Source organism: Dipodomys ordii, unplaced genomic scaffold (assembly GCF_000151885.1).
Source record: "Dipodomys ordii isolate 6190 unplaced genomic scaffold, Dord_2.0 Scaffold157, whole genome shotgun sequence".
NCBI classification, from domain to species: Eukaryota; Metazoa; Chordata; class Mammalia; order Rodentia; family Heteromyidae; genus Dipodomys; species Dipodomys ordii.
The window spans coordinates 282,645-307,730 of record NW_012267373.1 but is presented as its reverse complement, the minus strand read 5'-3'; the positions used below and the strand labels follow the sequence as shown (position 1 = coordinate 307,730).

The 25,086-nt window shown below is 37.2% G+C and overlaps 1 protein-coding gene across 1 annotated transcript in view; it reads right to left on the bottom strand.

Annotated features, from left to right (window-relative positions):
- Window positions 1-1,658: 1,658 nt before the first annotated feature.
- The window catches only part of Man1a1 (mannosidase, alpha, class 1A, member 1), a gene marked incomplete at its 5' end in the record, with an annotated part of 158,233 nt that continues 134,805 nt past the window's right edge, over window positions 1,659-25,086 (bottom strand). Inside the window, 7 exons of the mRNA XM_013032775.1 lie at window positions 1,659-2,223; window positions 2,576-2,691; window positions 3,599-3,771; window positions 4,567-4,786; window positions 10,608-10,723; window positions 20,235-20,328; window positions 22,131-22,254. Coding sequence (XP_012888229.1) covers window positions 2,103-2,223; window positions 2,576-2,691; window positions 3,599-3,771; window positions 4,567-4,786; window positions 10,608-10,723; window positions 20,235-20,328; window positions 22,131-22,254 — 964 coding nt within the window. The remainder of the gene's footprint in view (window positions 2,224-2,575; window positions 2,692-3,598; window positions 3,772-4,566; window positions 4,787-10,607; window positions 10,724-20,234; window positions 20,329-22,130; window positions 22,255-25,086) is intronic.

The following is a 25,086-nucleotide window of genomic DNA, read 5'->3' as shown; positions in this document are numbered from 1 at the left end:
CTTCCCATCAGCAAAGCAACATGTGAACATGTGATACACTACTTGTCTACTTAGGCCAGGATAGAAAAAAAAGATACAACACAATGTAGCGTGTACTCAGTGTAGCATGTACTCACAAGCTGATTTTTAACACTTTCTGTTGCAGAAATAGTTATCAGCTTTGTATCCTTCAAGCCAAGTTGAAATGCACAGGATATCAAAATTTCCAGTTCAAAGACATTCATGTGAAAATTATAATCTAATTGCTGTAGGAAGACTTTAAAAAAGTATTTTGCCTTCAAACTGGAGGGAAGAAGACTCTTGTAATGTACCCATTTCTTTGGGTGAGCCCATGATAGGAAGTTGTTCTGTGTCAGAGACATGTCAGCATGGTATACTGATGGACTGAGGATCTGACTTATTTACCAATTTTACTAATTAATTCTTTGACATATCCCAGTGTACAATACCAAAGGTCAAAATAGGCCAAACAAGATTGTCCTCTAAGATGAAATCTTTTGAAACACTTTCAAAAGCTTAAATAGCTAAAACTATTTGTCTATTAAGAGCTAAGAAAAGAATTGTTTTCAAAAACGATTAGGTTGGATCATGTGAAACTGCTGCTCAGACTGTTTTAATACGATGAATGCAGCAATGTTCTATGCTTCACCTAATTCACAGGCTCCCTGATCTGTCTCATCATTCTCGGGTGAAAATTGGGGTTGTCAAAGTCTTTGTACCTTCCTATAACACACCATCATTTCACTTCAGCCCTTTCATATACAGACCCAGTGTGATGAGAAACACAAGATGTTGCTAAGTTTGTTCTTGAGAAAGTTATTTGTGTTTTGAAACAAAGTTTAGAGAATCACATGATTATTTTGATCTGAGCAGATCCAATCACAGATGACCGAGACACAAATTCCTTCTAAGTTGGGATCTTTATGTTGATTGTAACTATACCTAATATATTCTGTTCTTATTTGACGCAGCAGTTTATTAGATTTTCCTTAACTGACCACAAATATAGATATGCTGGCAAAGCTTCTTTCACAGAGTGCAATCTTGCTTTCATAAATCCAAGTGAAATAATTTACGACATTTGAGAAAAGGCCTTTTTCCAATCTGAAAAACCTCAACCAAATGGAATGCTTTTTGAAGGAAAAAAAAGTAATGTTGAAATACAAACAAATGAGCTTAGAGCTATACGAAATTCTCACCCTCTCTTTTAGAGACCAAATTTTTTTCCATATTCCATTAAAAGCAAAAGCTAGCACATTAAAAGTTACAGTTCCCCTTTAAAAATGTATGTCCATGACAGTAGAGCTCTGTAAAGCAGACAGCTCACTTCATGTCGCACAGGGGAGAAGAAGAAACGAAGCAGCAGATGTGATCCAGAAATGACCCAGGCCATTTAGAGTAAAAGCAGAGAACAAACACACAGATTAAGAAACACTAATATAATTAACCAACCAAAATTTACTGCAGTTCTAAAGAAATGAGGTCAACATGAGTCTTTTGGATGACTTTGTAGTTTGAATCATAATGTGAATGAAATATTTTAGGAGACATTCTATCAAATAATGATAGACCCGCATCAGAAGGCTGTCACAGTTATAAGATCTGTCTCTGGTGGATAGACAAACCAGATCAACATAAAATCAAAAAGGAAAAAAAAGCTGTTTTAATAATTTATTATGGCTTTTTGCAACATGGCAAAACATTACAGCTTAAAGCAGACATCATCTCCTCATAGAGGAGGAAAGAATTTTGCAGTCAAATCAAATTGTAATTAAGAGGTCATTGGCATACCACTACTCAGTTTCATGAAAGTGATATCATACTTTCATGAATTCCAGAGATAAGAGATTATTTAAAGAAAAATACACACATACACACACAAACAAAACCATGGACTCATTGGCTGAATAACAAAAGGAATAAGGAATGTAGGTCCAATTGATTCCTATGATAATAAACATAAAAGACTGCAAAACAGTTTTAGAACTCAGAATAATCACAGACATAGGATAAAGTTCATCATATGGCTGATCACTGAAAAAAATAATGATTAAGGTATGGAATGGAAGGAATGAAACAGAATGAAATGAGAAAAAGGTCTTTTATTTCTCTTCAACTTTCTTTTTGTCTGCACGGAGTATAGGGAGAAGATGTGCCTCAGTGTTGAAGATCCAATGTTCCAGTGGAAGAAGATCATCATCAGAAAATATTAAGTACAAATATCTGTAAGAGAAACATGAGTACATAAGGCTTGAGAGGCCATATCAGGCACGGAAGCCACAAAGTAGCTCTATTCATCTTACCGTGGCCACAAACAACAGTCAAGTCTATCAGAATGCTGAGGGATGGCTACACACTTATTCAAGTCAAGAATCTACTCTTTGCTTTGGTGGTAACGTATGAGAACCAAATAAAACTGTCCCAAGTCATCAGACGTCCTAATGACTGGAAACACCTGCAAACAATTACTGTCATGCATGTAGAATGGCATTCTTGGAATAATTTGAATGTGTTCTCAATAAAGAGAGATGTATTCAGGTGTTTCAGCCCTATTTTTTGAGGATCATTAGCTTACTTTAGTGTTTCTGCCAGGAAGAAACTTTGTTGGACATCATCGTAATTCTCATGAATGAAGTAAACATCCCTGAGGCCTGAGTAGCCGCCGTTCACCTTGCAGTGACTTTCCAGGGCCTGGGTCACCAAGAAGAGGAGAAAAAAATTTGTAAACTGATTTGTTAACAACTTTTATTATTACACTGCTGAAATTCAGCTAAAATCGGGATTCAAACTGAATAAAAGTTTGACAGCGTTAGGCAGAAAACTCAAAAACACAGAGTAGGTCCAACTGAAAAGCCAAAGATCAAACAGACAATTTATTGTATTTCAATAGAAACAATTCTACATTTGTTTTTTTGGAAGGATTTTTGATGGTGCTAATAGCAAGAACAGAAATAAGAATGTTTTTATTGCCTGGAGATCTAAACACACCATGAAAGACAAAGCTGACCCTAGCCGATTGCACTGTGGGGTTGAAAAGAGGAAGAACATGGCGGCATGTGACAACTTGAGTCAAATCTTCAGTGAGAAAGTACGACCGTGAGGACAAAGCTTCTTCCACCTAATAGATGAGGAAGACTTGCTGATGCAAAGAGATCTCCAAGAGTCAATCTCAAGCTATTTCTGAGAGTGACCCTTGCTAGTCAGGCTGTCTGCTTGAATTTGGTCTGAATTTGAGGGAAGAACACAAAGATCCAGGCAACATCAACATGTCAAAGAGAGTCTGAAAACAGAGTCTCAGGCTGGGAAGAAGGAGCAAGAAGGGGAAGATAATCACACTCAGTAAGTCAGAATGTCTGAAAAGGATGAGGTCTAGGTTGCTAAAGGAAAAGTGTGCAAAGAAAAAAAAGCAAAAATCCTACAGAAGTCTTACCTCCTTCTGTAGACCAGCTGAGACATGACTTAATTTATATGCATGTGCATGTACAAGGAAAGCTTTAAAAATCACAGAAAAGTTGTTATGCTGGATTTATAGGTAATCATAGAACATTTTGTGCTATGACATTTATCTGTAAAAAAATAATGCAAACTAAAACATCACCTCCACAGCTTCCCAAGCCCATTTTCTATACTTCGGATCATGAGTCAGACGCCACATGTACATGTAAGTCTCAATAACTTCTGGCCGTAGGATGTAATATTTTTCGTTTTGCCTGGTAGCAATGGCTTCAACACCACCATCAAATCTGAAAGCTTCCGGTCCCAGTTTCATAACTAATGGACATGCAATAGGGGGACAAGGGTTACTGAACTTTGCAATGCTTTTAAGTTCGATGAAGCTAGACAGTGCTTAATCACATTAAAGTCAGATGACCAAACTCATTTTAAGTTCTAGTTATAGCATCATATGAGACACAGTATTAAAGATACTTTTAAAATTTAGTCGTCTGAAAGAATCCATTTTAGAAAATGGTAATAACCCTTTATTCTTCCCATTTAAGCCATGTTTCCTGAGCAATGACCAAATGAGTACAAGCCTTCAAAAACTGCATTATTATTAATACATTATGATTATTACTATTATTATTTTGTGACAGTACTAGAGCTTGAACTCAGTGGTTAGGTAGGTCCTGTCCTCTTAGCTTTTGTTCAAGGCTAGTGCTCTACCATTAAGCCACCACTTCCCTTCTGTTTTTTCGGTAGTTAACTGGAGATAAAAATCTCATAGACTGGGCTGGCTTTGAACCATGATCTAAGAATGGACGAAGATTAATAATGGTTACTTTTTGTACTAGGGCAGAGGCTTTTGTTCAATGCTATCTAGGTAAAACAGGGGTCAGTAAACTAGACTGCCAAACTGTTCTGTGCCTGGATTTCTGTGACTTGACAAATTAAAGGTTTTTAGATATAAAGACAGTGCTTTTTAGAGCATAAATACACGTTCCTTGAAGATCTTAACTATGGTGTTCAAGTTTCACCAGGCACAGTAGATATTCTTTCAGTGACCAAGTTCCTTACTAACTGAAATTGAAGCAGGGGAATGGAGTGTAAAGAATCACATGGACTCACAGGTGCGATTGTAAGATTCATGACAGGTGCGGGCAATTTCAGCCCCAAGTTCAAGGTAGTGCTGGGTCAAGGCTTCAGGAGCTCCGTCTGCTCCCAGTGCAAACATGCCTCCTGCAAAGCAGGTCAGGTGGCCCATTTTGTGCTCCAGGAGCCCTCCTTTCCACTCTGCGATGTATGTCAGGCCCCCACTTGACTTGCGGATCAAGTGAGTCTCAATGGCCTGGAAAGAATAGTGACATTTAACGTTCTGCAATCTCTGCTCAAGTTATCTGGTAAATACTATGGAATTATTATAAGAAAAAAAAAGACTCTCCACTTGAGTTTGGTGTTGCAAATTTAATTCAACTTGACATACTATGCTACTGCTTTCTGTATTCTTTTTTTTTTTTTTCGGTCGGTCGTGGGGCTTGAACTCTGGGCTTGGGTGCTGTCCCTCAGCTCTTCAGCTCAAGGCGAGCGTTCTACCGCTTGAGCCACAGCGCCACTTCTGGTTTTCAAGTGGTTTATTGGAGATAAGAGTCTCACGGACTTTCCTGCCCAGGCTGGCCTTGAACCGCAATCCTCAGATCTCAGTCTCCTGAGGAGCTAGGCATGAGCCACCAGCGCCTGGTGTGCTTTTTGTATTCTTGCTCTAATTTATCCCTTTTTAGTTTATTTATCTAGAATTTCCATTTGTTGGGCCAGTCCAGATGGATTGTTGGGACCGTGGCAAACAATACAACAGCCACCTGTTTCTCAAAGATGTGGTACTGGTGCAGTGGTAATAGTTGGGTTAGTGCATTTTAATATCCACAAATGGTAAGATGCAGTGTGAGCTGTAGAACACAGAGTGTGTTTTGGTGTATGATCCAGGATGGCGGCACGACTCTGCCTTCCATTCCCTTAGACTTGACAAGTAGCAAAACAGCAGCACAAAGGGCTGTTCTGGAGTTAGACATTATAGCTTCAAATTGCAGCTCTGTGGAACCCATGAACTCTATGCACAATTTGCTTACCTACCCCCAAATGTCAGATTCCTTATCCATAAAATGGAGATAATATGACTTAGTGGGAAAATACCACAACAGTCAGCACTGATACTGACACTTGATAAAAGTCACTGGTCATTACCACTCACATCTCCAATATGGTAACACAAGCTTGAATCAAGTTCTTACCTAATTATTCTACTGCAGAGACTTGTACATGACAATTTTTCTTTTTCTTTTTTTTTTTGGTCGGTCATGGGGTCTGAACTCTGGGCCTGGGCGCTATTCCTCAGCTCTTCAGCTCAAGGCTAGCGCTCTACCACTTGAGCCATAGCACCACTTCTGGCTTTTTCTGCTTATGTGGTGCCTCAAATATGGAAGGCAACCTCTCTACCACTGAGCCACCTTCACAGCCCCTACATGACAATTTTTTAAGAAGAATAAATATCTTTACATCTGGGAGAACTGATTGTTCCTACAATTGATTTATACGGTTTTTCTTATAACTACTTTTAAGAACAGTTACCACCAGATATGGAAATATAAAAGGATTATATTTTAAAAAGCAAAAATGAAGCATAGTATTAATGTCTAATTACTCATTTCTCTAACAGAAAATGCCCCCTACATTATACAGGGAAAACTACTCTCAGAATGTCTCTATATTTGTCCTTGCTGTTAAAAAAGGACTTTCAGGAAGTACATCTGGAGATAGTAGAGAGAAAATAAAAGTAAATATACATATAAAACCTTTCCTGCCTTTACTAGAAATAAAACAAATGAAAGTAAGTCAGTAAGAAATACATGAACACACTATGCTCATTAACTGTGGTTAATTTTATTGATGGTTTACTTATTACATGAATATTTCATTCTTATTTAGTGCAACTGAACATCTCAGCTATTTATACTTCTCATAACACAAATTGCAATAAAGTCCTCCAAGCAAATACTTGTGCATCACCCAAGAAATTATTCTTTCTACATGGCAAGAGTAATAGCTTTTGAGGATAGATTAGAGAAACATTATTACCTTGTTATGGATACTGAATAAAGTACTATATTATTTTTGGCATGATTTTGACCAACTTGCTACCCCCTAAAATAAACTAAACTGATATTCCAAAACCTTCAAAGCAATGTTTTTGGGTGGAAATGGGAAAATTTAACTAAATGGAGAAAAGGAAAAATAGCCTTAGGTGACTCTAATAAATTTTTGTGTCAAGCTTACACACAGGATTAGCAAGGGAGACTAAAATATATCCTGTGGTTTAATCTTTCTACATATAAAATTATTAATTTGTTGAAGGTGACATTCTAAATGTCACCTGCCCAGGTATCTTTTACTACTGTATATTCTAAGTGAGATCTCCAGGTAAGCTCTTGGAAATCAGCTGAAAGTTCAAAGTATTTTATTAACCAACCCAAGAAAACATACTACTTGGGGATTAAATGCTTTTCAAACTACCTGAAGAAACTGTTTGGAACAAAAATAATTGAAGGCGTCACCTCCTTGATGATGATATTTTGCTATGTGTGTGGGTTGGGGTGGTAGGGGGGAAACAGAATCTTTCTGCATTCTCTAGGCAGGTTTTGAACTCCTGGACTTAAGTGATCTTTCTGCCTCAGTCTCCTAGGTTAGCTGAAATCACAAGTATGAATCACTGTTGCTGGCCCATGATAATTACAGGGTGACAGAATATGAACATGATTGAAATATTATATATATGTGTATACATATACACACATGCACATGTATACATATGTTTACATATATTTACATATATACATATATACACATATATATGTAAGCATATACATACACGCAACACACACATATATACATATATTTTACATAGATGTTTACATATATATGTAAATAGCATAATGAGACCCACTGGAAACTTAAAAAAGGGGTGACTATTTTTTTATTTCTGTACCCTTTGTCTTGCATATACACGTATCTGATTTGGGGAAGGGAAGAGGAATGGCAGGACAAAGGATGAACCAATTTAACTGTGAAACTCACTAGACACTATGGAGGAAATGAATGTTACAACTTGGGGGGAAGATGGGTCAGAAGGAGAAAAAGTGGAAGAAAATGAGGGAGTAACACTGCTCAAAAAGAAATGTCCTCATTTCCTGACTTATGTAATTGCAATCCCTCCATACATTACCTTTACAATAAAATTGAAATTAAAAGAAAAAAAGGGGTGAATCAAAAGTGGTGGTTCAAAATAAGTGATAGAAGGGGGTATAAGTGTGATTCAAGTACATTAGATGCATGTACAGGAATAAAAAATTGTATTCTTTTGTGCAATTAATTTTTGTCAATAAAAAGTAAATGTAGCAAAAAGAAATTTTGCTCTACAAAACATTATTTTTTCAAAGTTGTACATTTGGTTGTTCTAGTGCAGCTCTCTAAGTTAAAAATATACAATGGGTTTAAAATGTTTTTTCTATTAAGGGAAACAGGAAACACTTTGACTTCATTTGCTCTTAATGGATTTTTCTGTCAATGACTTTGTCTAAACAGAATATACTAAAAGTCACATGAGTGTATTTCTAGAAACAGGGGGAAGGGGTATTTGAAAGAATATTTTAGAGCTGCCTTCCTTGGAACATCAAGACCTTAGAAGGCCTCTTTAAGATTAAAATACTTAAAACCTCTGCAGTTTGGTGACTGGAGCCTGAGATCATGGAAATCATAATAGAGAACTTCCTGGATACAAACTTGGATCCTCACAGCAAGGAGGGAAATAAACCTCTAAGGAATGATTTTTCTAGTTTTACTAGATGAGGACAAAAGGTCAGAGGGATCATATCTTTGTGTCTGATGTCCATTATATGCCCTAAGAAAGGCGTGTACACTGAGGATGTCTTCTAAAGAGTCCTGACTCCTATACATGAGTAGAAATGAACGGTGTGTGCTTTGCTTCTGGAGCTTTCAACTGAGCAAGGAAAAAAAGCAATGGAAAAGTCAACCCACTTAACCAGACCAAAGACAGCTACATTTACATTTAAATAAATACATAGGCCTACGTCAAAATCACCTCAGCCCTAAATTATTAGGGTTACAAATTTCTATTTTTTCCTATTAACTATTACTGTTGATTATAAAAAAAAGTCTGAGCAATTATGATGGAGGTTAATTTTCTGAGGATTTAGCCATAATTTTCTAAAGTTCATTATTCAAGAAACCTCAACATGTATAATATTAAATATGTAATACAGAAATAATGCACCAGAGTTATACACATAAGTTTCTTAATCACTTAGGACATCTGATTCTGCTAAAAAATTGTTCCTGAAAAGTTAGGTAAAATATTTTATATAAAATGATTTTAATTGACTTACTTTCAAACATTACATACATACATACATATATGTATATTTACTTTGAATTATTGGGGTTTGACTTGAAGGCTTCACACCTGTGAAGCAGGTACCCTACCTTCACACACTCCCAGCAGTTTGGACTTTATTATTTAAAGTCCTCAGACTACATTCTTCCTTTTATGCCTACTGTGTAGTTGGGATTACAAGCATGAGCCACTCTGTTCAACTTTTATTTTCATTTTCTTCTTTGGATGTTAGTTTTAGACTTTGGGAAGAAGTTTATTCCGTATCTTAAATCCATAAATAAACACTTAAACACGGTATAGAGATTCGTGTTGTTTTTTTTTTTTTGAAATTGGACCTGGCAGTGTCCTTGAGCAATTCTGCTCAAGGCTAGTGGTCTACGACTTTTTTTAAAATTTTTTTTTGGGGGGGGGTCCAGTCGTGGGCCTGAACAATGGGCCTGGGCGCTGTCCCTCAGCTCTTCAGCTCAAGGCTAGCGCTCTACCACTTGAGCCACAGTGCCACTTCCGGCTTTTTTCTTTTTGCTTATGTGGTGCTAAGGAATCGAACCCAGAGCCTTAAGCATGCAAGGCAAGCGCTCTACCACTGAGCCACCTTCCCAGCCCTGGTCTACCTCTTTGAGTCATAGTTCTATTTCCAGTTTTGAGTGGTTAATTGGAGATAAGAGTTTCATGGGAAACTCTTTCTGCGTGGGCTGGCTTTGAACCATGATCCTTAGATCTCAGCCTCCTGAGTAGCTAGGATTACAGGCCACCAGCACCTGGCTAGAGATTCTTTTTAAAAAATAAATACATAAGGATGAAGAAAAAAGGCACAAATGTTGACTCACATTTTACAGTTTACATTCTGATTCCTTATGTGAGCTCCCTGAAGATTAGCGACTTTATATGTAAAACTGGGTGAATAAATAAAGTATTGTGAGAACAAAGTATCTTCATTTAATCTACATAACATTTAATCTACATAACATTACTGTTTTGTAATTCAATATGTGTTTCATCTCATCTCTCCTGAACTATAAAAGATCTTCAAACAGTATTAATGAACTCTTTGGTTTGGATTTTTATATGTCTATTTCCATATAGTACTGTCTGTACTTCTCTGGAAACAAGTCTGCTTCAAATGGCAGTAGTCATTCAGACTGTCAATAAATTGTGAGCAATTCTAATGTAGTCAATATTCAGAAAATAAATCCAGGATTTTTCTGCCATAATTTTAAATTAGTAGTTATAAGGAGAATTCTCATATTCCTGAGAGAAAACAACCTTACATTTTTTAATGAAGGGGATATATGCTGAGTAATACACTGTTCAGACAATTCCACTGTGTGAGCATGACAGGATGGTCTCATACAGACTAAAATGACTATGATGTCAGCCTTCATTATAATCTTCTGGGACTGCTTTCATGTGTATGAGTTGTGCTGACTGCATTACTGTGTACTTCACAACTATACTTCTTTTTCAGATATGTGACTTTTAAGTGAGGTTTAAACTGTATTAGAAACTTAGAAACTGTCCCATTAGAACTAAAAGCATCATAGGTGATTACCATTGTTACAATTACATGGGCAAATACTGAACTCTACCCTCAGTGGAAATACTTTGTAACCTACTCATGTATGATTCTATTTTTTTCCCATCAAACCTGATTAACATGCAAGCTCTAAGTTAGAGCTGAGTGGCAAAGATGATCTAAATATTGGGTTACCTGAACAGCATCAAAATACATCTTCTTAGCTTCTAGATCTGTCTTGTCAGACATTAGCCAGGCCTTGAGCAAATATTCATAAAAGCTGTCTCCAAGCCCTCCAACTGATACATGATCTAAAAAGAGAGGGAAATGAATTTCAGAATGACTCAGCTTTTAATTCAGATAATGCAGCAAAATCACGTTACCCACTAGCATGCAAAACTCCATGTCAACTGCAACTCAATGTTATATTTAAATTCTAACAAATCTCCTATTTTCAGAAAGATATTCTGAGATGAGCAGATGGTCTGTGAACTAATGTGATATGCTCTTAATAACCAGGGAATTTTTGTAAACATGGTGATAAAAGATATGCAATCATCTCTAATTCTAAAAATTGGAGTAGCTAGTAAAACATACCAAATTAAGATGTTTCACAGTATGTATTTAAATACATTTTTATTTATTTTGGTTCTGAATAATATAGAACTGTCAAAACTAAGATCATTAACAAATCTGTATAAAAAGTGGCTTGTACTGAAACACGAGGCCTCTCAGATCCTTGCTTTTGATAAGTTTTTCTAGTGTTGTCAGTTTGCAGGGCCAATAACAGATGGAGCAGGGGCAGTAGGTTCCTTCTCCTAATACTTCATTTGCACAGTTCATCTCCAGGGACATTTTTTTTAAATGCTAGGTCCACTGTAAAAACTACCAACAACCCTGCAACTGCAAGTGAGTATCCTCATCTTAAAAGCAAGAGAAGACAGAGAAGCTAAGTGATATTCTAGTGTGGTTCACAGCCACTGACTTCACAGTGCACACAGGGTCTTCTTCACCTTTCGATCTTTCCTCTACATCCTCCACACTCAATGGCTTACATTTTGTTTTTGATCATTCAAGCTTATTTGCTTATATAACAAGAAACACACTGTATTTAAAACATTGTTAGAATCTAGAGATTTTTGAGCATTAACAAGATAATCTTTTAAGTTTTGTAACTCAAAACTACTTTCTATCCATTTCAAGTAGATTGGATTTAGTTGTACAGAAGTAAATTAGTATGCATACATATAGTTATTCAACAACTGTTTGTCTGATGCCTACCTAACTTGGCTATCTATGTGGGCATCGAAAATTCAACTTGCTAGGACCTGAATTACCATTTCCCCTTCAACTTTATCTTTTGCCCAGGTTTCTATTTTCCCATCTATACACAGGAGGAATCAGGCAGTCTGTGAAGTTGTGGTGGAGCATGTGCCTCACCTATACAAAGCCCTAGCTTCAATTTCCTAGCACCACGAAAAACAACACAACAAAACAAAGACCTCAGGTGGCTATTTTTAATTCTTCTGTTATCCTTCATTCTGACATAATGAATTCTCAAACTCCCAATTTTATTTTTTCATATATCTCTTGAAACCATCTATTCTTCTTTGTTCTCACCAGTATGATGCAGACTCAAGTGACTATTACCTCTTGTCTTGGTGTTTGCAGTGACCTGTGAGCTCATTTCCTGCTTCCATTTTGATAATGTACACTACTTTCATTTCAATTTATTAAAATTACACAGACAAGTTCAGTTTCCCAGCCATAGTGTGCTCAGTAGCTCCACGTGGCCCCTGCCTACTGTACTAGGCAGGGAAGACAGATACAGGCCACTTCCATCACTACAGAAAGCTCCAGTGGTGGTGTACTCCAGTCTAGAGCCCATATTCATATCAGACCTCTTACCATGTGAATCTGATCAACCCTTACTGCAGTCCCTCAATCCGGAGTTTCTGAAGACAGGGAGGCTTGCATGAATCCAAGCCGTCTCTGTATCAAGCTCCAATGCATCTCTGCTCACCTGCTAGATGGCATTTCTTTTTGTGTCTGAAATCATTAGGTTCCATGTTCTATGCCAGGGATTGCCTGGGCCTTGTTCTCTTTGCTCAAAATGTACATAACTCATATCCATGATGAAATGGTAGCTGCCTCCCCTGACACCTACAAAGTTTCCTGTCACAGGCTTTTGACAGCACACACTTACATACTTACAATTTTATAATGTGGTAGAATTATTTTCTGTCTCCCCCCACAAAATCAAGACCTAAGAGAGCAGAGACCAGGCCGAATATATTTTGTGGTTCACACTAGCCCCTGGAAAGCACTTCCAGGTACCTTGATGACTAAACTTCTTATAAGTCAACTTTAATAAAGACTAGCACCTATTCTAGGTAGTAGGGCCATATTTTTAAGTTTTTAAAATGAAGTTTCCTTATTACAGAATTTAATTAATTTGTATAACATAATGTGTTATCTTAAAGATGTGTCTGATTCTTAAAATAGCAGTGTTTGAAATGACCTTTACAGTTTCCTAAATAAATCACTAAAAAAAAACCACTCTGACATTTATGATCTAAATAGATGAACTCTATCTCATCAATAAGGTCTGTAGTTAAAATGATTGTAGCAGACAAACTCAAGTGATGCATGGTAGAACAAATCATTGTCTGGTTACTGTCAAAATAACAAGGATTAAATGAAGTAATAAGGAACGATAGTCATGATCCAGACATGTCTTCCAGAGTTAAAGCAACGAGAGTGGAAAACATTAACAGCCAGAAGCAGCTTGATCTGTTTTCCCCTTGGGTTACGGATCTCTAATGGATGGAAGAAGCACATTTGGTAGCTTTGGAGATTAAAAGAGGAAAAATGGTTATGTAATAACTTACTTTGTTTAGTTAATTTGATGAAGAGGGGTTAGTTTATTTTTAAATTTCTGCCTATGAAAATTGGGGGAAAATTCAAAATAAAGGAAAATAGAGATGAATCTTTTTTTTTTTTTGAGAATTTAGCATTTCACCCACTAAGCTTCTCCCATGATTGAAGGTAAATGACAGTCTGTCCTGGCAACCATATAAACATTTAAGCTGATATGGGAGAGAAGACTGACTTTTCAAAAAAAACACCTACTGTAGAATGAAGAGACATGGCATTTTTATGCCTAAATGGTCTAATGGTAATGTGTACTGTAACCACTTTTTTGAGGCAGTGTCTCATTAAATAGCCAAGGCTGAAATGGAACTAACTCTGTAGTGCCAGCGGGCCTCCAGCTGCCATTCTTCCAGCTCAGCTTCCTGAGTGTGGGGATTATAGCTGTGCACCACAAGACATGGCTGCAAGTCACTTAAATATAATACTCTCCACTGAAGGTGTTATTATTCATGGTAGGAATAGGCCTCATAAAAGGACTCCTAGTATGTTAAAAGAAACAGAAGAAAAGAGAATTTAAATATAAGAGGATTTAAAAAGTCAGCATCTTTATTTCTTTATCTTTTGGAGACTTCATTTGTATCTCAATCTCTGTTTTCAGTGTGAGGGAAGCAGCGAGTTGAGAGGAGTAGGGAAAATGTTGACCAGGATGCATTGTATATTCATACACTGCTTTGTAAAAGGGCAACTATTTTGTACAACTAATTAAAGATAACAGAAAATAAAGTTCTCTTTCCAAAGAAACTGTTCATATTAAGATGCATTGTACTCATAGCCTGACTTGTGAAATTGAAGCACTTTGGTACAACTACTTAATAAAAAAATTAAAAAAATAGCTTACTAGTACTAGACTAGTAAACACAGAAACAGCACACACACTTCACAAACAAGTATGTGGTAACTGCTATGTGTATAGACATGAACCCCCTAGCATGTAGCATCAATGGCCACAAAATCTGGTTGTATGATAAGGGGCCAGAAAGAGATGCTGCCTTTTAGCTGCAACTGAAAAACAAAGCCAACTTTTACAAGAGAATAAAATAAACTACTACCAAAAGAGAGGCAGATCAGATAAAAAGCATGTGAATCATCATAATTCCAAGTAAGCAAACATAAAACAGGTGCAAAATAGTGGGTGCTGGACTAACAAATATGATTAATATACGATTATGACCCTCCAAAGCTCTGATCCCTAGAAAGATGGATACTAAGGTAAGTCATCAGGAAGAGGATTGTGCAAGTACCTCAAGTACTGGGAACAGAACTGGGGATTATGTTCCAATCAGTACCTTGAAGAAAAAGGCTGCTAGGAGAAACAGCATCTGAGCTGGGCTTTGGTAGAATGAAGAGTCAAGGAAAAAGTACAAGCAAAGACCTACGTGAGGCCAAACAGGCCGTGGTGAAAAAAAATAAATAAGAACGTTGCGTTTAGGTGGATGGAGGCTGGGGGAGAAGAACATGAGACTCATCAGTCTTGTTTGTTTTTATTAAGAAATTGGCCCATAAGCAATCCAGATAGAAAGGACTCTTTGTACCAGGAAAACATGGCCAAATATATACTTTGTGGGTGACCTAGAAGGTAAAGCTAGAATGTTCCAGTCTAATTGGCTCTTTTTGTCCCAATTCAAGAAATGTACAAAACCTGAATTAAAAAAGAAAACAGTAAACCAAAGAGAGTTGTAAATAAAAAGAGATTTTTGAAATATTTCATGAGAACTCAAAAAATGGTGTCCCTTTTTAAAGAATTATATACAGTCATCTTATATCCTAATACCACTAGTGGCCCCTTCTAGTTTTGAGTATCCATTCATACTCTTAAAATGAATAACCTAAAGCACTTATTTATATAATATTTTTGTCATTATTTAAAAATGTCATCACTACATAGTAACTGTACAGGAGTTTCATTTGCTTACTTGTCTACATGCAAATAACCACATTCACTCCCATCACCCTTTACTTTTGCTCTGCCTGTTCTGCTGGTTCTAATCTCTTTCCTTCAAGAAGCACTTCCTCTTTTATGTCATTTTTTTCAAGTCTAGATTAGTAACACAGAGGAAACATTTGACATTTGTCTTTCTGAATCTGGCTTATTTTACTGAAAATACTGATTTGTTGTTCTATCCATTTTTTCTGTAATGACATAATTTTATTCTTCATATGGCTGAATTATACACTATTTTGTAAATATACATTCTGTTTCTTCTATCTATTCCCAATTGGTAGGCAACTAGCCTGATTTCATGTATTGGCTACTATGAATAATGCTGTTACAAACATGGGTGGGTAGGTTTCTTTATTGCAGGCTGACTTGCATTTCTTCATGGTTATGTGCAGTAGTGGTATAACAGAGGCATACAGCGGTGGTAGTTCTATTTTTAGTTTTTTGAGGAACCTCCATACTGATTTCTACAGTGGCTGCCCTTATTTACACACCTACCAACAAAGTTTAAAGGTCCCTTTTCCTTACATCCTCACCAGAATTTGCTACTATTTATTTTTTTTTTACTTGTTATTGCTTCTTTTCTGTTTTGACTTGGGTGAACCAGAATTTCAAGAATGGTTTGATTTGCATTTCCTTTACGATAAAGGATACTGAACATGTTCATTGGCCATTTATATTTCCTCTTCTGAGAACTGTGTGTTAAATTCATTTGCCTTTTAATTGTTTTTATTTTTGTTTCGGTGCTTAATTTCTAAGCTTTTTATTATTCTGAGCATTAATCCCATGAGTAGCTTGTATTTTCTCCATTCTGTAAGCATTCTTTACTCTGTTTATTGTTTCCTTCGCTGTGCAGAAGTTTTAAAATTTGATGCAACCTGGTTTGTTACTTCTTGTTTTTATTTCCTGAGTGATTGGAGTCCTACTAAGAAAGCCAAAATCTATGCCTGTAACTTCAAGTTTTTTAAATGCTTTTCTATGGTAAAAGTTGTGTGTCTTACATTAAGGTCACTGATACATTAATTAATTAATAATATTATTATTATTTTGCCAACAACCAGGTCTGAATTCAGTGCCTCCTTGTTTGCTTGCTCAAATGGTGCTCTGTTACTTGAGCTACAACTCTAGCCTAGCTTTTTGCTTGTCAAGTCTCATGGACTTTTCTGCTACAACTGGCTTTAAACCAGCTTTTTCAGTAGTTAAAAATGCAGGTGTGAGCACCAGATATATGGCTACTGATACATTTTGAGCCATTATTTTATATAAAGTAGGAAACAGGGATTTAGTTTCAGTCTTCTACATGTAGATTTCCAGTTTTCCTAGAATTATTTGTGGAAGAGGCTATATTTTCTCTAATGTATGTTTTGGCATTTTTGTTAAAAATTAAGTGCTATGTGAGCTTATTTCTGAAACTTCTATTTTCTTAGTCTACATGTCTTTTTTTATACCAGTACCAGACTATTTTTCTTTTTATGGCTCTGTAATATAATTTGAAGCCATCTAGAATTGCTTTTTCTGTTCAGGATTGCTCTGGCTACTTGGAGTCTTTTATACTGTCATATGTTATTTAGCATTCACTTTTATATTCCTATGAAGAATGTTTTCAGAATTTTGATGGGGATTTCACTGAATATGTTTTTGGTAGTATAGCCATTTTCACAGTATCAATTCTGTCAATCCATGAACATGGCATTCTTTCCATTTTCTAGTGCCTTCTTCAATTTCTTTCTTCAGTGTTTTACACTGTAAAGGTCTTTTGCCTTCTTACTGACTTATTCTTAGGTATCTCTTTTTTAAGGTGATTGTGAATAGGATTATTTTCCTAATTTAATTCTTAGCCTGTTTGTTGCTGTTATATAGAAAAGCCATAGATTTTTCTGCTTTGCTGAAAGTATCAGTTCTAAGAGTTTTTGGTGGCGTGTTGAGCATCCTTTTCATATAAGTAATAATTATCTATATTTTCCATACTGGAAAATTAAAACAATTTAAAAGTTTTTGTTGATTCATTATGAGTAACAATTATATGGCTATTGTATAATATTATTTATGAAAACATTATATAATTTACAAAACAAAACAAATCAATGGGAAGACTGACATTCTTACATTTTTGTGAACCTCCTTAATGTTTGCTTTACTAGCAGAGATCTGGATTCTCATAGACAGTTTAAATTCGATGCATTGTTACAAATTGTTTTAGATAAAATATATAAGGAAAAGTTGCCCTTACACAGGTTGACAGTTGTTAAGAGAAATCATTTTAATAGTCATTTCAGATAATGGTAATTTTTTTGATATAGCAAAAAAAAAACTTGACAGTGAATTTTTTTTTTTTGGGGGGTCTGGTCATGGGGCCTGAACTCTGGGCCTGGGCACTGTCCCTTAGCTCTTCAGCTCAAGGCTAGTGCTCTACCACTTGAGCCACAGCGCCACTTCCGGCTTTTTTTCTTTTTGCTTATGTGGTGCTGAGGAATCGAACCCAGGGCCTCATGAATGCAAGGGAAGCACTCTACCACTAAGCCACCTTCACAGCCCTCGACAGTGAATTTTTAAAAGTTAAAGTTTTTCAAAGGCTAGATGGCTACAATGTACGGTTAGAGATTGCACCAATATGGGGCTGGGAAGATGGCTCAGTGGTAGAACGCTTGCCTTGCATGCCTGAGGCCCTGGGTTCGATTCCTCAGCACCATATAAGCAAAATGAAAAAAGCCGGAAGTGGCGCTGTGTCTCAAGTGGTAGAGCTCTAGCCTTGAGCTGTAAGAGCTGAGAGGCAGTGCCTAGGCCCAGAGTTCAGGCCCCAAAAAGAAAAAAAAAGAGATTACACCAATAAATTTTTGTGTTCAGTTACAGACACATGTTCTGATTACCTTGTACTTTGAGTGAATATTTTTTTATGCATGATTTTGTAATAGCACATAGTGCTTATTTGGAAAAGTTTTTTCGAGCTATGCAGATATTCCATTTCACTAAACAGTATTTTAAAAAATCATGTTTGTTAATATCACCACACCAATCTCATCAGAAAACTAGTCAATTCAAGCTCATTTGGCATTTACAAGTTCTCTATAATTTTATTATTTTTTATAGAAATTCCAATTTTATCATCTTGGGTACAAAAATTGTCACTTTTTCTAGAAGTGACAGGTTCATCTTTGAAAACATGCCTACCAATTACCAAAGTCTGAATAACCAGTTTTATTTTAGTTGTTCTTTCAAGTAAAGATGGTAACCCATGAAACAATAATGACAATAATCTCAATAACAACCAAGAATCAGTACTAATCAATTAATAACAATAGTGTTGCAATTTATTCACATTAGAGCTTTTCTTCCAGGCAGATATTTTTTCATCATGTAGCCAAAGTGCATTTTGTATACTTTCATTTCATCACACAGAACATTACAGTGATGTGTATTCAAGGGCTAACATTTGCTAGAATCAATAATCATTTTACCGGCTCATTAAGAACTTTCATCAATGAAAGTGGCAGAGTACAATGCATGTTAGTACAATCTGGTACCTGCCTTGCTTTTGACTGATACAGTTCCACCCATCATGGCTCTTCAGTGAACAAGGCAGAATATCTCAAGATTATCCCAAACATATTTGACCTATGGATCCATGAAAGGTCTCAGTACTTCTAGTAATGTAGACCACACTTAGGTCACTGGCAAACTTCATGAGGGAAAAGTTTCAATAGCTTGGGCTTCCATTGCTATTACCACACTATTTTAGCACACTTTTTTTCCTACTTGTCTCTCTTTTTGAGAGAGAGAATTTTTTCCCTTTTGCTTGTTTCATGAGACTAGATCTAGCCACGTAGTTAGTCTAGGCTGGCCTGGACTCCCTATGCAGCCATGCTGGCCTCAGATTCCCAATCCGATTGCTTCATTCTCCCAAGTGATTAGATTATAGATGTGCATCCTTGCACCTGGCTTTAATAAAATATTCTTTAAGGAAAGTACTTCTAATGTAATAATAAGGCATAAAAATTAATAATGTGATATTTTAATATGAGGCATAACCCAAACTAAAGTAAAATGTTAAGGCAGCACCAATACCCTAGCATAGCTAAACAAACCACTTAAGATTCTTCCCTTGCTTTCAACTACTACTTAATCTACCACTGTTTCTCAAAATAAGCTTATGAACATTTATTTCACCTACTCTGAATACTGGTTCTCGAAGTTGTCTGAAGTGAAGGCTTCTGGCATCCAAAGTTCTTGTATGATACTTAACTCCTACACTAAAGTAAATGTACTGGCAAGAAATCTTTATCTGGGAGCCTGAAGCATCGTTTGTTTGCTTTTCTAACTTCCCAACTCCACACGGAAAGAAAGACAATGTTAGGAAGTAGGATGATATGGCTATCTTTTTGTGCAAGACCCCTCTCCTTAGCACAGAGGAGCACCTTTTCCATCTACTCACATGACTCGCTCAGTACAGGCTAATGTCCCTCACCAACCTGACTAGATCTTTGTTTTCTGAGATGAGTCATTTCAGAAATACTTGTATATTATCACACTTAAACTTATACACTGAGCTGGGCACTGCTGGCTCATGCCTGTAATCCTAGCTATTCAAGAAGCTAAATTGAGAACTGCAGCCCAGGGAATTCAAGTCAAGTCTGTGAGACTCTTATCTCGAACAAAAAAGCCAGGAGTGAAGATGTGGCTCAAGTGGTAGAGTGCTAGCTTTGAGCAAAAAAAGCTCACGAACAGCACCCAGGCTTGGAGTTCAAGCCCCAGGACTGGCATGTACATAAAAAAATTGTACAGTGAAATAACCTATCCATTTCCCTGGTAGCAAATCTGTTCTATGGCCAAAGGAACCAGTTCCCCCTTTTTTCTTTTAAACATTCCTCGACATAATAGGTGCTTCTTTTCTCTGCTACTAGCACAGTACTGTGATTACTAAGTGCTAAAGAAATGCTAATTTTTTGACTTACGTTGACCCCACTGTCCACTACTGGGGTTCAGATAGTTAGGGTAAAGGCCTTCTGGTTTTTCCAGTTTGTTTAATACTTTTCTAATATTCATTACCTACAAAATAAAAGAAATGTTATTATGAAATTCAAGAAAAGCCACGTGCCATTCTTTCTTTAGTATATTTTTCACAATTTAGAAATGGACATAAATGATGTAAAGTTAGAACAATGAGAGCTTTCATCAACTTATTATAAAAATAATCACAGGAAATGAATATTTACACTTAGGAGAAGAGACTCATGGGAACTCTTTCTGTGCCTCAGGCAGAAAGAATCTGTCATGTAAATACATGGCAGAATAGGGCCCACTTACAAACAAAGAGGCCTTAAAATGAAACCTACCTTGTCTAAATCTTGGTCTTAGATAGTTTTGTCAGCCTCCAGAACTCTGAGAAATACATTCCTATGGTTGTGCATACATAGTTTAGAATTTGACTTGACTGAGAGAACTAGTATCAGACAGGAAAGGAGGGGCAAGCTGACTAGGTTAAGGTGGTCCTGAAAAGCGGATGTAATTGAAGAGAATTTTAAAGATGCCAGAGAACAGTTCATGGAGAAATCTGGAGGGAGAATAACTTGAGCAGAGGAAGGAGTGAGTAGAAAAAGCTCCCGTAAAGAAAATGAGTTTGGTAAAGCCACGAAGGTGAGAGGTGAGGAAGCACTGGGGGGAAAAAATCAGTAGCAAGGCAAAGTGTGAAGTGGGGTCCAGGACACAGGCCTTGTAGCCCACAGTAAAGCTTGACTCTATCCTTAAAATCAGGGAAGACGTGTGAAGCTAGCTTCTGCAGAGTCCAGGTGAGAGAAGATGATGGGCCCTGGACCAGTGTGGCAGCCCTGGCAGTAAGACAGAATCAAAGGATTTCCTGATATATTAGACAAAGGCTTGACATTACTCTGTCTCAGTGACTGAGATCACTGTGCCTTGAGCCACTCTGTAGAAAGAAGTGAGACTTGTATTTGAAGCCTGGAATAAAACAGGTCTGGGGGTTGAGATTGAGGCATTTTAGTGGGGGGTCTTGTTTATTAGAAATATTAGTGGATGTTAGATAAATGTTGGACAGTCTCAATTACAATTTCAGGGACAGGTTAATGGTTGGAGTTATCAATTTGGAGTTAATGGTATTGTGAAAATGTATGAAGCCAGTGGTATATGAAAAGACTGGAGGAGACAATGGGGGATACAAAAAGGAGGGACTAAGGTTTGCGTCATAGGGCCTTCCAATATTTACAGGTTGCATGCTGGGTCTAACCAAGGAGACTGAGAAGGAAGCATCCAAACCTCTAACAGGGAAGGAGGTAAACCAGGGGAGTTTTATAAGCGCTGTTTTCATGAAGGAGCTGGCCAACCCTGTCCAATGCTGGCAGGGCAGGGGAGACGAACGGGAGGAGGACAGATAAGCAGTTTTGGCAATGTTGTGTTCTCGGGTCACTGAGGTACATGTGGCCAGAGTGAAGCCCAAATGGGTGAAGCTCAAGAGAACAGCAACTCTTTGGAGGAATGGGCTTGTTTACTGAAAATGAGAAATCAATTCAACCTTCACCTCATATCATTATTGTATAGTAACAATACATGTAGTCTATATAATATTATATATATTTTAGGCGAAGTTAATGGAATCATACAGATGAAGTAAAACTTAAGGCACAGAGATTCACATAGGAAAGCCAGGTCCTCTCACCCTGAGTTAGATGGTGTCATGGAAAGGTTGGGTTTGTGATTTCAGTAAAAGAAATGGGGAATGTTATAAAAGTACCTGAGGAGATATACAAACCTTGTTCTTTTTCATGTCCAGGATTATTAAAGTTCCCAGGGCAGAATATTGTTGCTCACAAGTGCTGTTTGCAAGAGAATCTCACCTTTTCAGCAAAGATGGGGTTTCCTGATAAGTGGCTCAAGTGCATAAACTCCAGATGCAGGGTTCCAAACTCTGCCAAAATACTGCTGCCTCCAGAGGCCCAGGGCCAGTTTCTCCCAATACCACTAAAGAGAAGACAAGAAAGAGTCATCAGTCTGATAACGTTCATTTTATATAGTAGAAGTAAAAGCTCTCCTTTCTAGTAGTGGCATCTCAGCTAACAGTTCACTTTTTTTTACCAGATCAACTCTCTTTTTTTAAAAATTATCTTTAAGTAACAAGGAGTTGTCATTCAATGAAGTGGTTTATGCATATAGTATATCTTGATCAGCGTCACCCCTTTGATCATCCTCTCCCAGCCTTCCCACCCCACCCGTCCCTTAATTTTCTTCATTTTGTAGGATATACACTGAATTTAATAAGCTTACTCTTGCTAGTATATAACTAATCCTTGTTTTCTTGGGCTATCAGTTTTAGTGCTGACTTAAGTTAGAAAGAAGTTGCTGTGTGCTTTATGTTCATTTACAGATAAATGTTCTGGAAGGTACAGTTGCTATAAAGGGCTATACAACTACTCCATGTAGAAGATGAAACAAAATCAGACCAAAACATTCTCCTCACTGTCCAATCCAACACCGAGAACACTTTTAATTTCAGCCTGAGATTCTATGAAATGATAGACATTCACATATACAGTACAACATTTTACTGGGATACAAGATACATTTCAAGATTCATTAAATATATTGCTCTTTTCTATTTCTTCCCTCATTTTCTACACTTCATTTTTATGTTTATCCTCTCAGTAGCATACCTTTTTTCCTATCTTATTTAATCTACGCTCAAAGATACAAAAAATGACATTATATAGATATCAAACAGTCAAAGAAATAAGCTTCAAGTATTATTGTCTGATGGCTCATCTTGGAGAAATAATTTTTTAAAAGAGCTGGTCTTCCTAACAAGCAGGAGTCCCTGAGTCTAATCCCCAGCCATGCAACAAAACAAGACAAAACCCCCTGAGCTAGTCTTTATAAATATACACACAAATGTGCTAACATAAAATGACTCTTACAGGGCTGGGAAGGTGGCTCAGTGGTAGAGCACTTGCCTTGCATGCCTGAGGCCCTGGGTTCGATTCCCCAGCACCACATAAGCTGTGGCTCAAGTGGTAGAGTGCTAGCCTTGAGCTGAAGAGCTGAGGGACAGTGCCCAGACCCAGAGTTCAGGCCCCACAACCGGACCCCCCCCCAAAAAAAAATGACTCACGGTCACACAGAAACTCTTGGCTACTTTATTTTTTGGGAATCATTTAAAAATACCAGTACATATATGGAAACTCATATACAAAATAATTATTCTCTTGATGAACAAATTCTCTGATATCTACAATACACATTTTGGTTTCAGTTCAGATGTGCATTTATTGTGTGCGATTTACAATAAATACCTATGGCATTGGGCTACAAGAATGATTGTGATAATACATCATTATTTTCTCAAGATTTTAAAGTTCAGTGGGTAAGAATGATCTAAGCATAAGTAATTCCTATAGAACACAATGGCAAGATAAATGCTAGAAGAGTGCCACCAGCACCTAAAGCCAGGACACACTAACACTGCAGGATCATACAACACTTCTTCAAGGAGATACTCGAGTTTGACTGTTGAAGGATAGGAACTGTTGAGAGGAGAGAGCAGAGAGAGAGGGAACCTAGCCATGGAGAGAAATCCAAGCAGAGGGCAGATTCTGATACTAGTGAGTAGCGGGAAGGGAAGAGCTCAGGTAAGAAGGCTGTAGCGAAAGTTGAGCCCAGTGAGGTCAGTGGAACTCTTCCTTCCCTCTCTTTCCAAGGTAGATCCCACATAAATGCTGCCAACAAGGATCCTCTAAAATTCCTAGCCAACCTTCTTTGATGAGTAAACACTGTCAGTCCTGTCGTTTCCTCTGCCACCAGGCTATTGAAGAATGCTAAAGAAGGAAAACCAGGGACAGCCAGTCCTAAAATCCTGGGCTCTTATTCTTTGTCCTTTTTTAAAGTAAAATTCAGATTTTGTGCTAAAAAATGGGTGTAAAGTATACCTAATGAGAGCACACAGGAAAAAACAAGCCTACAAAGAACTGAAAAATCATACGTCCATGTATAAAAGACAGGTCCTAAATTTTGGGTTTGGGAAATGAAAATCAGTTTTATTTTCATAGTTGGCGCAGATAAAAACAACCTTGAGTCATCCTAATGAGATGAACAGGACTTTCAAATTTTATTCACATATGGAAATACACATAGTAATTGGCCATTAATTTCCCATGATGCATCAAATTTTTAATGTACGCATTCCATCACTGAGCAAAGTCAATAGCCTATTAAGAAAAACTACGAACTTCTATGCTATGGAGAAGTATTAAAAACAAAAGTGCAACATACAACAGGACCGGGGAAAGAGGAGATGATGACTTCATCTTGGAGAAGGAAGAAAATAGGGCAGGCTGAGAAAAGTCCAGTCCACCTCCCAATTTTTAGGGACTTTTTTTTCAGTTTAGGAGACTGGCATATTTAGTGGCACACTCAGACGTGAAGGTTAAGGAATATAAATGTACTGCATAAAACGCAAGCCAGGCATTGTGGCACATGCCTGGAATAACAGCTACTTAGGAAGGAGAGGCTAAATGATCACAAGTTGGAGCAAGGAGAGCAAGACACTGGCATAAAAACAATATAAAACTAAAATGATTGGAATAATAACACTAATGGAACTGAGGGTAAAAGAAGAACTTCCTGGGCTGGGTACACACACACACACACACACACACACACACACACACACACACACACACACACACACTGGGTACACACACACTGGCCAAAGTCTACTGTACACATCCATGGAATTATCAATGAAAGCCTTTTGTTACAACTGATGTATGCTAATAGAAACTTCAGAATCTCACCAAGCAG